Raw genomic sequence first — 15,415 nt, 5'->3', positions numbered from 1 at the left:
GGGGGGGGGGGGGGGGTGGGGGGGGAGGGTGGCCACGGACCTCCCTGAGGCAGAATCCAAAGACTGGGGCTCGGGTGGGCGTCTGACTTTCAAAACAGACATTGCCTCTTAAGGCTGATGTCTGCGAGGCAGTCGTGAGCAGGGCCCGGCCCAATCATCTGAGGAGGAGGAGGAGGACACCTCTCCCAGGAAGCCCCCCAGGTTGGAGCTCTGACCTCAGGGAGGCACCCCCTGGCTCCCACCAAAGCCCACCTTGGGGAGCCTCACGCCTGCCCGCCCCGGGGTGGGGCGAAGGGGGAAGCGGGCTGCGGTTTGAGCAGGGGCAAACCCAAGCTGGCTTCCGCCCAGCCCCAGGCCCGCCCAGCCTGCAGGCGGCTTCCGTCTTCACGCACTGCGGGGTCTGGTAGCCCAGGAGAAGCCGGGAGGGGGTGAACTTGGAGGGGAGAGCTGGGGCCAGGGAGGGTGGAGCTGGTGAGTTAGGCTGGGGGCACAAGGGGAAAGCCTTGAATGCCACGCTCAGGGGGCACACTCTCGGGGGTGTTCCGCTGGCGCAGTCAGCGAAGCAGCCTAGGGAGGGCGCCTCCTACTCTCACACCTTTGAGCTTTCTCGCCTCAGCTAGGTGCCCCTCTGGGAGGCCTTCCTGGCAGAAGCAGGCTTTCCACCGGAACGTCAACAGCAGACACATCAGTGTGTCTGTTCTGTGCCTTTCTCCACATGTCCCCTCAGCCTCCTGGCACCGGGAACGGGGCCGGACACACAGGCCAGAGCGTGCTGCTATTGTCGTGATGACCGGAGGGCAGGGTCAGCCGGATGCAGGCGCAGATCCTGGCCCCCCCCCCCCCAGTGTGCCCGTGAGGCAAGGGACGTCACCACTCTGGATCTGTTTGTTCCCTCCATCAAAGAGTGTCCGGGCCTCGCATGTGAAATCTTAGCACGGTGCCTGGCGCACAGTAGGAGCTCAGAAATCACTGTCAGCCTGCAGGTCCCAGAGCCTCGTTTTCCTGAGCAGCTGTGTGTCTAGACACTCTCTGTGCCACCCCTAAAAAAGGGAGATGCATGAGGGACCCCAATGTCTGTTATCTACGCAGGCTGGGCTCTTTTGAAAGCGGGCCAAGCAGAAATGATAACCGTAGACTTGACCTCCGCGTGAGGCTGGCTCCTCCAGAGGGGTGGGGCTTCGGCACCCACCTGCCCCCCACCCAGAGGTCGGGGAGCCCCGAGAGGCGTCTGCAGCCTGTCCAGGGAAAACCGTGAGGCAGGAGCCGTGGAATTAAAACCCGGCGCACGGCTCCCTCTGGGTTCCTATGTACGGGTCTGGCCAATCACATCTAATTGTGTGCGCGTGTGCTTCTGGGTGTGAGCATATGTCCGACTAGTGTGTGTATGTCTGCCATGGTCCTTGTGTGCTGGAGTATAGTGTGGATGGAAGATTTGGGGTCACCTACTCATACTGGGAGTGCTGACGTCCCGAGGGGCATGCAGGTGAGGTCGCCAGGGCCAGGGAGAAGGGCATGCGATGGCCAAGTACAGAGTTCAAAGGTTAGACAGAGGGGCGCCAGGGTGGCTTAGTCGGTTGAGCGTCTGACTTTCGCTTAGGTCATGATCTCGCGGTTCGTGGGTTCGAGACCTGCGTCGGGCTCTGTGCTGACTGCCAGCTCAGAGCCTGGAGCCTGATTCAGTCTGTGACTCCCTCTCTCTCTGACCCTCCCCTGCTCACGCTGTCTCTCTCTCTCTCTCTCTCCTAGAAATAAATAAAACATTAAAAATTTAAAAAAAAAATAAAGGTCAGACAGAGAGGGGCGTCTGGGGGGCTCAGTCGGTTAAGCGTCCAACTCCGGCTCAGATCATGATCTCATGATTCATGGATTCGAACCCCACGCGAGCTCTGCTCTGAGTCTGCTTGGAAGTCTGTCTCTCCTCTCTCTCTCTGTCCCTCCCCAACTTGCACTGTCTGTCTCTCTTTCAAAATAAATAAATAAACTTAAAAATTTTTTTAAAAGAAAAAAGAAAGATCAGACAGAGAAAGGAAGATGGGCCAAGACAGAAGGGAGATCAGAGGATGAAACAGGAAGGAGAAGTTTGTGGCATGGGGTGGGGTGGGGGGGCTCAAGAAAGAAGGGGTCAAGGGGCATCCAGCAAAGGTGAGGCTGAAAAATGGTCATTGGATTCAGCCCCCAGAGAGATCTCGAAGACTAGAGGGATGCAAATAAGATTACAAGGGCTGTGGGCTCAAGTAGGTGTGAGTAGGCAAAGATAGGCGTGCAGATACCCCTTCCGGAAGGTAGGGAAGGGGTGGAGGGTCCCTTAAGAGAGAAGAGTGACAGGCAGCCTTTTCCTCCGAGGGGGCGGTGGTGGGCCAGGACTCGAGAAAGAAAGCCTTGATCCTCTCACCAGTGACAGTGGTTTGGGGCCGGGCAGTCACAGAACGGATCTGGGGAGTGGAGGAGGGGCGCCGCGGGGAACAAAGAATTTTTCAGACGCAGCGAGCGAGGCTGCAGTAGGGAGATCCCACCACCAGGGGGCAGCACCAGCACGGCCAGGCGCTGACTGGAGCCCGCACACCTGACACACACACACACACGCCACACACCCGACTCACACGTACACAACCGCGGGGACACACAAGAACCCGGGCAGGCACCAACCCCCCTCACGGGTACCAGAAACAGATTTCCCCAGGTCCCAGGTGAGTCGTGTCGACCCAACCCCACAGATACCATCAAGAATTCATTCTGACGCCCGCCTGCGCGCGCGTGCACACACATACACACACACGCGCAGACACGCACACACAGGATTTCAGGGTGGTTTTTTTTAACGCCTAGATAACAATATTCAACTGTAAAAAAAAGAAGGAGGTCCTGCCATTTGTGACAACATGGATGGACTCTGAGGACATTATGCTAAGTCAGAGGAAGGCAAATCCTGTATGATCTCATTTAAATGTGGAATCTGAAAACGGCAACGAAACTGATAGAAAAAGAGATTGGATTTGTGGTTTCCAGAGGCAGGGAATGGGGAGAGGGGGGAGGAATTGGAGGAAAGGCGTCAAAAGGGACAAACTTACCCAAGTTAAACCAAGATAAACCAGTCCGGGGATGTGATGCCCACGGCGTGGTGACCAGCATTAACATGCTGCATGGTGTACTGGAAAAATCGCTAAGAGAGTGGAAGCTAAGGAAACAAGAAATTAAAGGGGTATTTTTCTTTTTTCTTTCTTCTTTTTTTTGGTATCTAAATGGGGGGGTGGAAGGTAGCTAAATGTGTTGTGGTGATCATTCCACAGTATATGAAAGTCGAGCTGTGATTCTGTGTGCCTTAAAAGAACACAGCGCTGGAGCACCTGGGTGGCTCAGTTGGTTGAGCATCCGACTTCGGCTCAGGTCATGATCTCACGGTTCGTGGGTTCGAGCCCCGCATCAGGCTCTGTGCTGACAGCCAGCTCAGGACCTGGAGTCTGCTTCGGATTCTGTGTCTCCCTCTCTCTCTGGCCCTCCCCTGCTCATGCTCTCTCTCTCTCTCTCTCTCAAAAATAAATTAAAAAAAAAGAACACAGCGCTATAGGTCCATTATATCTCAATAAAACTGGGGAGAGGGGCGCCTGGGTGGGTCCACCAGTTAAGCATCAGTCCCTTGCTTTCGGCTCAGGTCATGATCTCACGGGTCATGAGTTCAAGCCCCGAGTCGGGCTCTGCACTGACGGCACAGAGCCTGCTTGGGATTCTCTCTCTCTCCCTCTCTCTCTCTGCCCCTCCCCAACTCACGCTCTCTCTCGCTCTCTCTCAAAATAAGTAAAGAAAATAAAATGAAACTGCTGCAGGGGAGAACCACCCAGATGTTCCTATTCACCCTCACACAGGCAACTTGACACTCAGGATTTACACTCAAACACACACTCACAGCGGTGCCTAGCTGGCTCAGTGGGAAGAGCATGCGACTTTGATCTCGGGGTCGTGAGTTCCAGCCCCAGAGGGGGCGTACAGAGTACTTAAATAAGTAAAACTTAAACACACCCACACATACTCACAGACGTGAAAATGCATGCTCTGCGTGTGGACTCACAAACACAGGGTCAAAATCACAGCCAGCGGCGCACACACAGACACGCAGACATTCACCCACACACAAGCTCACCTCCGGACCCAGTCTAGACTTGTTTTCTGAGGACCCCAATGCCACCACCACTCACACTGCCGTTTTCTTCATCCCTCCTCCTGGGAATGTCCAGTCCGGCCAGGGTGAGATGCCTCTGGATGGAGGATGGGTGGTTGTACTTGGGGCTTGGCCACCCCCCCACCCCGGAGTCCCCGGCTCCCCAGCCCCCCTGCCCCAGCCCCTAGCTCCCATCAGCTGATGCATCTGGCAGCCCCTGGCGGCAGTCTCCGCCCCTCTTGCTGGCAGCCCCGGCTTGGCAGGGATCCCCAGCCAAACTCCTTCCCGAGCCCCTGCTGTTCACCCACGCTCCGCACGCCTGAGCCCCCATGGCTAACTCAGCGCTCAACCACTCCTGGCCAGCCCTCTCCAAGCTGTGGCTGAAGCGGTGGGCCTTCAAGAGAGGTAAGGGGGCGGGCAGTGACCAGCAGGCATGTCCCCCACCCCTGCCTGGGACAGGGCTCCCTGGACAGCCCGGAGCCTTTCCTGTGCCTGGAGCACAGACTGCCTGATCCAGCCCCAAATTCCATGATCCCTAGTCCCCCCCGGGGTCCGACAGGACATCTCAGACTTACGGGGTCCCTGTCACTTCCGAGGAACCGTCTCCCCCAGGCTCAGCCTGGACCTTGTCTCAGGAGGTAAGTTTGCGGAAAGAGAATCCACCCCAGAAGCCCCTTGGGGCAGCCTGGTGACTTCCTGGGGGTTCCTGATGCCGTTTGCTCCCGCCCTGTTTGCACGACTGAGGCTAGGGAGGCAGCAAAAGAGAGGAGATTTGAGACTCCGAGGGGTTCTGGTAGACGTCTCCCTCAAACACACCCCACGTGGGCTGGCAGCCATCCCCTCCCAGGTCCCGGGGCCTCAGTTTACTTCTATGGGGGCTGGAGAGGCCCTAGTATGACACCCTCTGAGGCCTGGGTGAATTGCTTGGGCACAAAGACGCTTCTCCTTAAATCTCAGGACCCGTTTTCTCTTGAAGATAACCAGACAGTGTCAGGGGCCCCAACGTGTGGGGGACAGTATGATAGGAGGTTCCTGGATGTCCTTGCCCCTGTGCCTCCCACCTTTGCACAACCCTCACCCAGCCCAGTCCACTGCTTAGCCTCGACAAGCCCTGGCCAATGCCACCAGCATGAGCCGAGTGCCTGTGCAGGGTGACAGTGTGCTCATGGAGGGGGAGGCCAGTGAGAAGATTCATTCGCTCATTCATCCCACAGACGCGCTGGGGGCTTCTGTGTGCCAGGCACCTGCTTGGGTCAGGAAGGAGACGGGAGGATCAGAGAACCTGGCGGCTGGGGCTGGGGGACAGAGGGACGCCTGCACACTGGGATGCAATAGAAGAATAGCCAGAAAGATGGAAGTTGCTCGCCAGTTGTCGAACCCTCGTGACTCTGAGAGAGGTTGAGTGACTTGCTCGAGGTCACACAGCAAGCGCCTGCTGGAAGAGCCAGGATCTGGAAACCGTTCTGTTCCAAAGCTCGCTCTGTGCTGTGTTCTGACTAGTAAACAAAGCTGCCAGTCTGGGCAGCTGGCGGGGGTGGTGGCTGGGGAGCGTGTTTAAAACTACCAGTGGACAGTACCAGAGAATGAGGGCGTCAACCATGGGCCACCAAAGTCCCTGTCTGTGACCCGGATCCTTATGAAGTTCCACCCACTCCGGCCTCTCCGCCCACCCCATCTTCCCGCCCAGGCACATGGAGACTGATTCACAGACTGCCGGTGGGGGTGTGAGCTGAGGAGACCAGTAGTCATTCTTACACCCTTTTATGGCTGGGGCTGCAGGGCTAATGGTGGACGAGGCAGCCCGGAACGTGAATCCAGACTCCTAGAGAGAAGCATGGTGTTGGGGAGTAGAGTCTTTCCTACCAACATCTCCCCCAGCCCATGGTGGGGAAGTAAGTGTTTGTTGTATGCCTCTCTTAGGCTCTGTAACTGGCCATCTGGGCACCTAATGGGACTCTCTGGGAAACGATGGGGTTGGATTCGGGGAAGCAAGCAAGGCTGGGGAAAGGGTGGTTAGGACCTGGAGTGAAGTTGCCTCCCCAAATGCATAATGAGTATATTCTGTGCCTTAACTTGGTTTCCTTCTTTACTGGCTTCTCTGACCCTGTTCTGCCAACCNTCTCCATCTCCTCCCCCCCCCACTCATCCTCTGAGAATGCCATTTCCTTAATGTAATGCCTCACTGCCTCTGGACACTGCCACACCACCTATCCCAAATATGCATCCATCCACGTATCCATGATCCATCCAACCAGCCAGCTAGCCAGCCATCTATCCATGCAACCATGCAGCCATCCCCACATGGATTCCTCTAGCCAACCATCTATCCATCCATCTAATCATCCATCCATTCAATCTGCCAGCCACCCAACTATCCATCCATGCACCCACGTATTTATGCATGCATGTATCCAGCCACACAACCAGCCAACTAGCCAACTAGCCATTCATGCCACCATGCATCTATACATGCATGCATTCACCTAACCATCCATCCATCCATCCACCCATCCATCCATCCATCCATCCATCCATCCATCCATCCATCCTTCTTTCCTTCCTTCCATCCATCCATCTTATCATCCATCCATTCAACCAGCCAACCATCCATCCATCCATCCAACCACATAACCATCCACCTGTCTTACCATCTAACCGTCTACCCATCCATTCATCCAAACAGCCAGGAAGCCAAATATCCATTCATTCATGAATCCTGGCATCCATCCATCCATTTATATAACCACCTAATCATCCATCCATCCACCCATCCAGCCAGCCAACTATCCACTCATCCAGCTGACCAGCCAGCTAGCCAACTATCTAACCATCCATCCACCTATCCAACAATGTGTTCACTCATCTGTCCAGTCATCCACCCATCCAATCATTCATTCACCCATCCATCTTTCATCAGCTTACCACAGGATAGCCTGGTGGTTATAAACCCCTGCTTTGGAGCTGGAAATTCCTGGGTTCACATCACAACTCTGCCTCTCACTAGTATGGTATGAACTTGGGCAAGTCCTCTAAGCCTCAGTTTCTTCTTTTGTAAAGTGAGGACTTGGGGGCTTATGAGGATAGAAGAACGCAAAGTATATGAGAGGCTTAACACTAGGCAAGGTATATAGTTGATCAATATGCATAAGATTTCATCACTTGGGGCTGGGGGATGTGAATGTGGGTCAGAGATAGTACCTGCCCTCATGAACCTCATGGTCTGCAGCAGGGGTCAGCAAGCTGTTCTCTGAAGTGCCAGAGAGTAAATATTTCTGGCTTTGCAGGTCACATGGTCTCTGATGCAGCTATTGCACTCTGCTGTTACAGCATGAAAGCAGTCATAGATAATACGTACACAGATGAGCATGACTTGTGCTAATAAACGTTTATTTATAAAATCAGATGTTGAACCAGATTTGGCCCATGGAACTCCTGGCTTAGAAGGGAACAAGTAAATGGGGTGCCTGGGTGGCTGTCAGTTAAGCATCCGACTTCGGCTCAGGTCATGATCTCGCAGTTTGTGGGTTTGAGCCCCACTTTGGGCTCTGTGCTGACAGCTCGGAACCTGGAGCCTGCTGCAGATTCTGTGTCTTCCTCTCTCTCTTTGCCCTTCCCCCGCTTAATCTCTGTCTCTCTCTCTCAAAAATAGCATTTAAAAAAAAAAGAAGGAACAAGTAAACCAGTTACAGTGCCACAGCGGGTTAGAAATTGTGGTTGCAAATTGTTTGCATGGGAAAACCCCAACAAGAATTGTGGTCGGGGAGGGAGAGAAATAATGGAGGCTGAAGTTCAAACAATGGCAGAGAAAAGAAAAGATGATGCAGTGGAGAAATGACAGGGAGATGAAATTGACGGGGCTTGGTCCTGAGGGGTAGTGAGGAGGTATGGCTTGTCTCCAGGTTTCTGGTCAGATCACTGGGAAGATAGTGCAGTCACACTGCCACAGGGACATAGGAGGAAAGAAAATGATGAGCTTGGTCTTAACAACTGGAGGTTGGGGTATGGATGGGAATGCTAGGCAGCAATGACCAGAGGCCACTGGAGACAAAGTCTGGAGCCCAGGGGAAGAGAATCTGCCATCAAAATCAGAGCCCAGTGTGCAACATCAGAGTCAGGGCTCAGTCTGTCAACAGGGTCGGGATTCAGCTTGTGGCACTAGGATGGGGGCTCAGTCCATGACACCAGGATCAAGACTCAGTCTATGCTATTGGGATGGGGGCTCAGTCTATGGAACCAGGATTAGGACTTAGTCTATGATATTGGGATGGGGGCTCAGTCCATGACACCAGGATCAAGACTCAGTCTATGATATTGGGATTGGGGCTCAGTCTATGGCACCAGGATCAGGACTCAGTCTATGATATTGGGATTGGAGCTCAGTGCATGACACCAGGATCAGTGTTCAGTCTATGACCTTTGACATCATAGTCTATGACACAAAGATTGGGGTTCAGCATGTTTACCATGACCAGAGTTGAGTCTGTCATCAAAGTCAAGCCCAGCCTGTTCTTGGCTCAGAAGCTTCCATAGAAAAGGTAAACTCATCCCTGGCCTCCACTTTCAGCCTGTGGATCGCAGAACCCAACATCTAAGGTTCTGCCCTTGGCCTCTACCTGCTGTTGAGGCCTCAGGCCTCCATGAGGCCCCTGCCCAGTGAAGCCCGCAGACCCTTTGGCCTTTCCTGAGGCCCCAGGGCCTGGGCAAGGGATGGGCTGACCCTTGGGCCAGCTCCACCTCCCCTCCCAGACTCGCATCAGCCTCCCGGACCCACCCCCACATCTGGTTTTTCTCCTTCACAGCCTGCTTCTTTTGTTCTGACATTTCTCTGAGTCATAGATGCGGGTGGGGAAGGCGGGAGATGCAAGACGTAATGAGAGCAGTAGAGCAGAGTCCCTCAGCTGGCCTGGGAGGGCAGCGAGAGCGCAGGCATGGTGGGAGCGGTGAGGTCCTCACACGCAGCGGGCAGCCCCAGAGCCTCAAAGCCTCATTTACCCTGAAGGAAATGGAGAGGAAGCCCGTGGGCACCTGTCCCATCAAAGTTCGACAAGGGGCCCCGGGAATTTCGGGGCAACAGTTTCATTGCGATGTAATTCACACACCGTACAATTCATTCATCTAACGTGTTCAATTCAGTAACTCTTACTACGTCCACAGTATTATGCAACCGTTACGGCGATCAACTTTAGAGCATGTTCAGCACCCCGACAGAAGTCGCCTCTTCCAGCCATCACTCCATACTCCTCCATTCCCCCCGCAGCCTTAGGCAACCACTAATCTGCGTTCTGTTCCTACAGATTTCACCTGCTGCAGACATTTTATGTAAATGGACTCATGGAGTACGCGGTCTTTGTCCACGGCTTCTTTGCTTATAATGTCTTCAAGGTCCAACCCCACATTGTAGCCGAGTATCCGAATTTCCTTCCTTTTAGTGGCTCAATACCATTGCACTGTGTGCCTATATCACCTCTTGTGTATCTATTCATCCATTGGTGGCTATTTGAGTTATGTCCACCTCCTGACTCTTATAAATAACACTGCTACGAGCAGTCACGTGTAAGCTTTTGGGTGGACGTACGTTTCCATTTCATGGGGATATACTACGCATCGGATGGCAGGGTCATGTGACGGCTCTGTGATTCCTTTTGTGGGACCACCACACGGTTTTCCAGTCCCCTGTATTTCTGCATGCATGCACGCGCCCACAGAACCCTGTTCCGTCTGTCCACAAAGTGCACATATTTCTGCCTTGGCTGTTTTCTGCTGCTCTTGCTCAGGGACCTTGACAATTCTGTATTCATGATTTCCTTTTCTTTTCTTTTCTTTTTTTTAATATTTTTATTTATTTCTAGGAGAGTGAGAGAGACAGTGTGAGCAGGGGAGGGTCAGAGAGAGAGGGAGATACAGACTCTGAAACAGGCTCCAGGCTCTGAGCTGGCAGTCAGCACAGAGCCCGGTGCGGGGCTCGAACCCACGAACCGCGAGATCATGACCTAAGCGAAAGTTGGACGCTTGACCGACTAAGCCACCCAGGCGCCCCTTTCCTTTTCTTTTCTAAGAGAAGGCTCCTCCAGACTGTCATTTCAGGGCCGTTTCAGGGCCATTTCAGGGCCCCAGAGGTTGGAGCAGTTTGTAGGTCCACAGCCGGGAGAGGAGGGGACGTGAGTGGGTGCAGACGGCCCCGTTGGAATAGAAGGACATCATCAGCCTTCCCCTGTGCCAGCAACAATGGCCACAGGCAAGGCGGCCACAAATGCATCACCCTAGCTAGACCCTTTGGAGAATGAAAGCAGATGTTGGTTCGTTACTACCCTGGCTCAACCAAGACATGGGGTCACCCAGCCCCAGGGGACCCAAGCTGCGGACCTAACTCGGCACTTTCCAAAGGCATCTGACCTCTCACCCCCCACCCCGTCTTGGCCCCACCTGACACCGCCATTGCTCTGACTTAGGATGTGCTGGTGTCCTTCCTGGTTTAGGCAGAGCCAGGGATGTCTTTGAAGGGGGGATGGAGGAGTGAAGATGTCAAGGCAATGCAAGGAAATGAAATGTACAGGAGAGAGGCAGCCCAGGTGGGGAGTGGATGGGGATTTCTGGAAGGAAAGAATGAGGTTTCAGGCAGGCAGCCTTAGAGCAGGGGTGGAGGGGGAGTGTCTCAGCAGCAGGTGCTGGAGGGGCAGGGACCAGGCAAGGAAGGAATATCTTGGTGGACATCAGTGGCCGGGCTAAGAGTCTCAATATTCTTCCTGCGGGCAATCAGGAGCCTCCGCAGGGATTTGAATAAGTAGGGTGATCGCTCTAGCTGCATTGTAAAGAGCAGGGGGAGAGAAAAAATGGATCCCCCCCTCTTCCCACAGCAAGGGGCTCAGCTCAAGACCCAGTATCAAACCAGGGCACTCGCTTGACCTAGAGGGCAAGGAAAGTGGCCAAGACTGTCCAAGTACCCCAGGACTATGCTCTACACACGCTGGGCCCCCGCATCCTCCTCAAAGCTCCGAAAGGCAGGCATTGTCCCACCCACCTTCCAGGTGAGGAAACTGAGGCTCAGAGAGGTGCCTTCCCCAAAGGTGCGTGACCATTAGCAGCAGGTCCAGACAAGGACACAGTCTGGTTGACCCTAAAGCCCTGGTTTTCTCCTCTCTACCATGGCAGCCAAAGAACCTGAAACTCAAAATACGCCATAAAGGCGCCAGTAGCCTGAAGTCCCACCCTTTGAGACCCTCCGAATGTGGGCATCGGGCACTTGCACTCGGTCTTAACGAGCCATTCTATTGAATGAGGGCTTTTTGCCAAAGCAGACATGACAGATCCATCTCATCTCACGAGCCCACTCTGACGAACGATAAGGCGCTGCTAGAAATGGCCCTCGGAGTGCAGGGGGAATTGAGGGGGTAAATAAATGATCAGCAGGAAGGAGCCTCGTGTTTAAATACAAATGTCTGCCACAGGCACAGGACGCAGGATGGGCAGGTGACGTGGGTGTGTTGGCTTAAAGATCATTGAGATCATCGTCCTCCACCAGCCCATCTTATAGATGAGGAAACCGAGGCCCCGGGCGAGCACAGGCAGCTGCAGAACTCAGGAGTCTCACTCCTCAGCCGGTCGCACTTGACCCTGACACCTTGTCCCTCGTTTCTCTACAGGCTCCGAGCCCAAGCCATGTGTCCAGCCCTTTGACTCTGGAGCAGCAGCGTCAGCCGCCGGGAGCAGCGGCGGACCTTGGAGGCCTGGGCACCCGGACTTTCCCACCATGGAAGATGAGCAGGCAGGTGTCTGGTGGCTGAGAGGGGCGGGAGCTGATGACACAGTGGCAGTAAGGACACTTTGTTCAGACGTGCTCTTTACCAGGCACTCTGCGTGCAGTGTTTCCGAGGACTTTCATGAAAACCCAAGGGGTAGTTACTGTCGCATTTGACCGATGAGGAGACTGGAATCCTTCCTGGAGCGAGAAGGGGGAGGGAGGGACGTGGAGAAGGCAGGTGAATGGTGCCTGGACGGAGGGAATGACAGAGGGATGGACATGTGGACGGACGGGCGGATGGGAAGAAGGAAGGAAGGGTGGGTGGGTAGATGGATGGATGAGATGGGAAGGAAAAGCATCCACGGGAGCTCTGGGCTAGAGCAGCCTTGCCGAGCGGTCCCAAGTCAGGCTGAGATGGACAAACCATTCGGTCCCCACATCATCAGTCAGGCGTGGCCTGTGGGCTGCTCAGGAAGGGGTGTGGCTTCCTGGAAGGGGATCTGACGGCTGACAGTCACCTGCTGACATCCTTCCGAGCACCTGGGACGGCACATCTTTGCTGAAGGGGGGTCTGGGTGGCATTTTACACCAAAGAAGCAGGGTCCATTACAGTTAAATCACACGAGGCATCCTGTCTATCCATCCCTGCATCTTGTAGGAGGGGAAACGAGTGCCCAGCAGGGTAAGAACTGGCCCAAGTGGGGGCGCCTGGGTGGCTCAGTCAGTTAAGTGTCCTAAGTGTCTGACTCGGTTTCAGCTCAGGTCATGATCTCATGGTTCCTGGGTTCGAGCCCCACATAGGGCTTAGTGCTGCTTGCTCAGAGCCTGCTTTGGATTCTCTCTCTCTCTCTTTTTCAAAACAAAAAAAAATTTGGCCCAGGGTCAGCGAGGACCCAGGGTGCACAAAGACAAGAACAGGACTCAAGCACAGTTCAGGGCTCTGGGCCTCTTCGCATAGGAATCGTCTGCTGCAGGAAGTTGGGCAGATGAGGTGGTAATGGGGGGACCCCTCTCCCAAGCCCCTGTCATTGTCACCGGAGGCAATGGAAGGCACTTTCCTGTCCCTTCCCTCCTGTTCTCACTCTCTCAGGGGAGTCCTGTGAACACTGCACCTGAACCTCTGTCCATGTTTCTCCTTTCTTCTCCGTTGCCCTGGAGGAGGCCGCCATGATCGCTCACCCCCAGGGGCCCTACTCACTCCACCGACCCCCTCCCCCCATCCCGGCCCGTCTCAACTCTGCATCTTGCACGATCTTTCTGAAGACAAATCGCAGTCGCCCCCCACCCCCACCCTGCCTGAACTCCATACCTCCACTGTTTGGAACTTAGAGATTAAGTTCTTACTTGACGTACCGGCCCCCTTTCCCCCCTCCACACCTCCAGTTGTTGGAAGGCAGCGGGATCTCAAGCCTGCAGGCTTCTGAACATCCTGTCTTTTTGATGCCTGGAATGCCCTCACTTGTGGCCTCTGCCTCACCAACTCTTATTTGCTCCCTTCGCTGTCACCTCCTCTGGGAAGACCCCTTGATTGATTTCTTTCTTTTCTTCTCCTTCTCCTCCTCCTTCTTCTTACATATAACAGGACACTTCTTATTGAAAGTCTACTGTCTACTAATTGGTAAGATGTAGATCTTCTTAAAATATATGAAACTTGATCAATATGTGAAGCTTGGCCAGTTCAAGAGATCATTTACGTGTCATGTGGACACTATTTTATGTGGTTGGATATAGGTTTGGGTTTGGCCCTAGAAACTATCTAAAGGTTGTCTAACTTTTCCTAATTGAGTAATCCTTAATAGGTTTTTTTTTTACACAAACGATTTCTTCCTTCCTGCCTTCCTTCCTTTTAAGTAATCTCCACACCCAGTGTGGGGCTCAAACTGCCAACCCTGAGATCAAGAGCCACACGCTCTACCTACTGAGCCAGCTGGGCGCCCGGAGGGGATTTTCTAAGTAAAATTCCAATCCAGAATTCCTGTTCCTCCAGACAGGGCCAGCTGGCCTCCCTCAGTTCTTCAGCTTGCTTCCTGGAACATTCTATCACACTTGATTCTGATGACTGGGTTAAACCATCGCTCCTACCCAACCAGCTCCAGGGGGGCAGGGGATGGACTGTGTGACTGCATCTAACCCGACCATCGCCTTCCCCCAAGGAAGAGCCCTGACTCCTGAAATATACAAACAACCGCTAACATCAGATCTGCTTCCACTGATCCAGGGTTTATGATGGGCGCACATCACCTCACTGTACCCATACAGCAAGTAATCCTACAAGAAGGCAGCATTACACCCATCTTACAGATGAGAAAACTGAGGCCAGGAGAGGGGCTGGAACTTGCCTGAGGTCACGCTGAGCTAGTAAAAGTCATTCCAGGGATGCAACCCTTTGACTAAGGTTTTTCTACCATGCGAACCCCTCAGGAACCATCTGCCCTGTCATTTCTTTGCTATTCTGTTTGATACCGATCTCCTTTCTTACCTGATGAAACGGAGCCAGAGAAACAGCATGCTTAAAGTTGCTTTGGCGGCCCGTGGCTTACTAATATACAACGAGATAAAGAACTATTCACATTTTTTTTTAAAGTTTATCCATGTACCATCCAAATCTGCACATGGTAAGCCCTTCTGCAGAGTGGGCATTCCTGGGACATCTCGCCTCTGAGTCTGACAGGGGGAGCCCATCCCCCCCAGGTCCCCTCAGAGGCCATGGAGCGAGAGCCTGGATTTACTGCATCCTCTGCGGGGCGTCAGGGCCAGCATACACTGTCAGATGCCTGGAAAGGCCCCCATTGTGCTGGCTCCGGCCTTTCCTCACCCAGGCGATGTTGGAGGAGAGAGGTTTCCAAGCAAAAGATGAGACACCCCACCTCCCCCCGCGTCCCCCAGGGTACCTGCCGCTGGGATTTGGACAGCCTGTGCCATGGCTGCCCTTCACCCCTCCACCCCCAGCCCTGGCCTCGTTCCCACCTCTGCCTCCGGTGAGGGAGGCCAGATGCAGGAGAGGGGGAGGGGGCCCGGCCTGGGGCCAAGAGGCTGTCCTGACATGTTTATATTTACAGAAGGAGAAAAACCAGAGACACAAGGAAACCTTTCGGGCAGTGGCAGAGGAGCCCGGAGTCAACAGAGGTTGTCCAGCCACCGGGGAGGGGACTGGAGTGATTTGGGGAAAGGGGAGACTCGCAAGGAGGTCACAGGAAGGGGCAGGCGAGCCCGAGGCCAGCCATGGCCAGAGATGTGGGCCTTCCCACAGAGACGGGAGAAGAGGGACCCCGGCGCGTGCAGCACAGAGGGAGGAAGTGGAGGCAGAGAAGGGGTGGCCAGGGAGGGGGAAGGACAAAGATCAGCGGGTGCCAAGGAAAAGGGAGGCCGTGCGAACTGTGTAGAGGGTGCTCCAGAAGTCAGACCCAGACTTACCTCCNGAATTCAACCACGGGATGAATGGGAAATAACACGTGGTTTTGCCAATATCCATACAGTGTGGTCCTTCCAGACAATGGAAGGGTTGTTTTTTTAAGTTTATTTAT

General features: G+C 54.1%; 1 protein-coding gene across 1 annotated transcript in view; it reads left to right on the top strand.

The window, feature by feature from the left end:
* ARHGEF18 (Rho/Rac guanine nucleotide exchange factor 18) overlaps window positions 1-15,415 on the top strand; it is an 82,440-nt gene that overhangs the window by 732 nt on the left and 66,293 nt on the right. The window contains exon 2 of the mRNA XM_077745720.1: window positions 11,794-11,915. Within this exon, the coding sequence (XP_077601846.1) occupies window positions 11,901-11,915 (15 nt within the window). The 5' untranslated portion in view covers window positions 11,794-11,900. The remainder of the gene's footprint in view (window positions 1-11,793; window positions 11,916-15,415) is intronic.

This window comes from Crocuta crocuta, unplaced genomic scaffold (assembly GCF_008692635.1).
Source record: "Crocuta crocuta isolate KB4526 unplaced genomic scaffold, BGI_CrCroc_1.0 scaffold650, whole genome shotgun sequence".
NCBI classification, from domain to species: Eukaryota; Metazoa; Chordata; class Mammalia; order Carnivora; family Hyaenidae; genus Crocuta; species Crocuta crocuta.
Note: the sequence above shows the minus strand (reverse complement) of the source record. Positions and strands in the feature narration are given on the sequence as shown.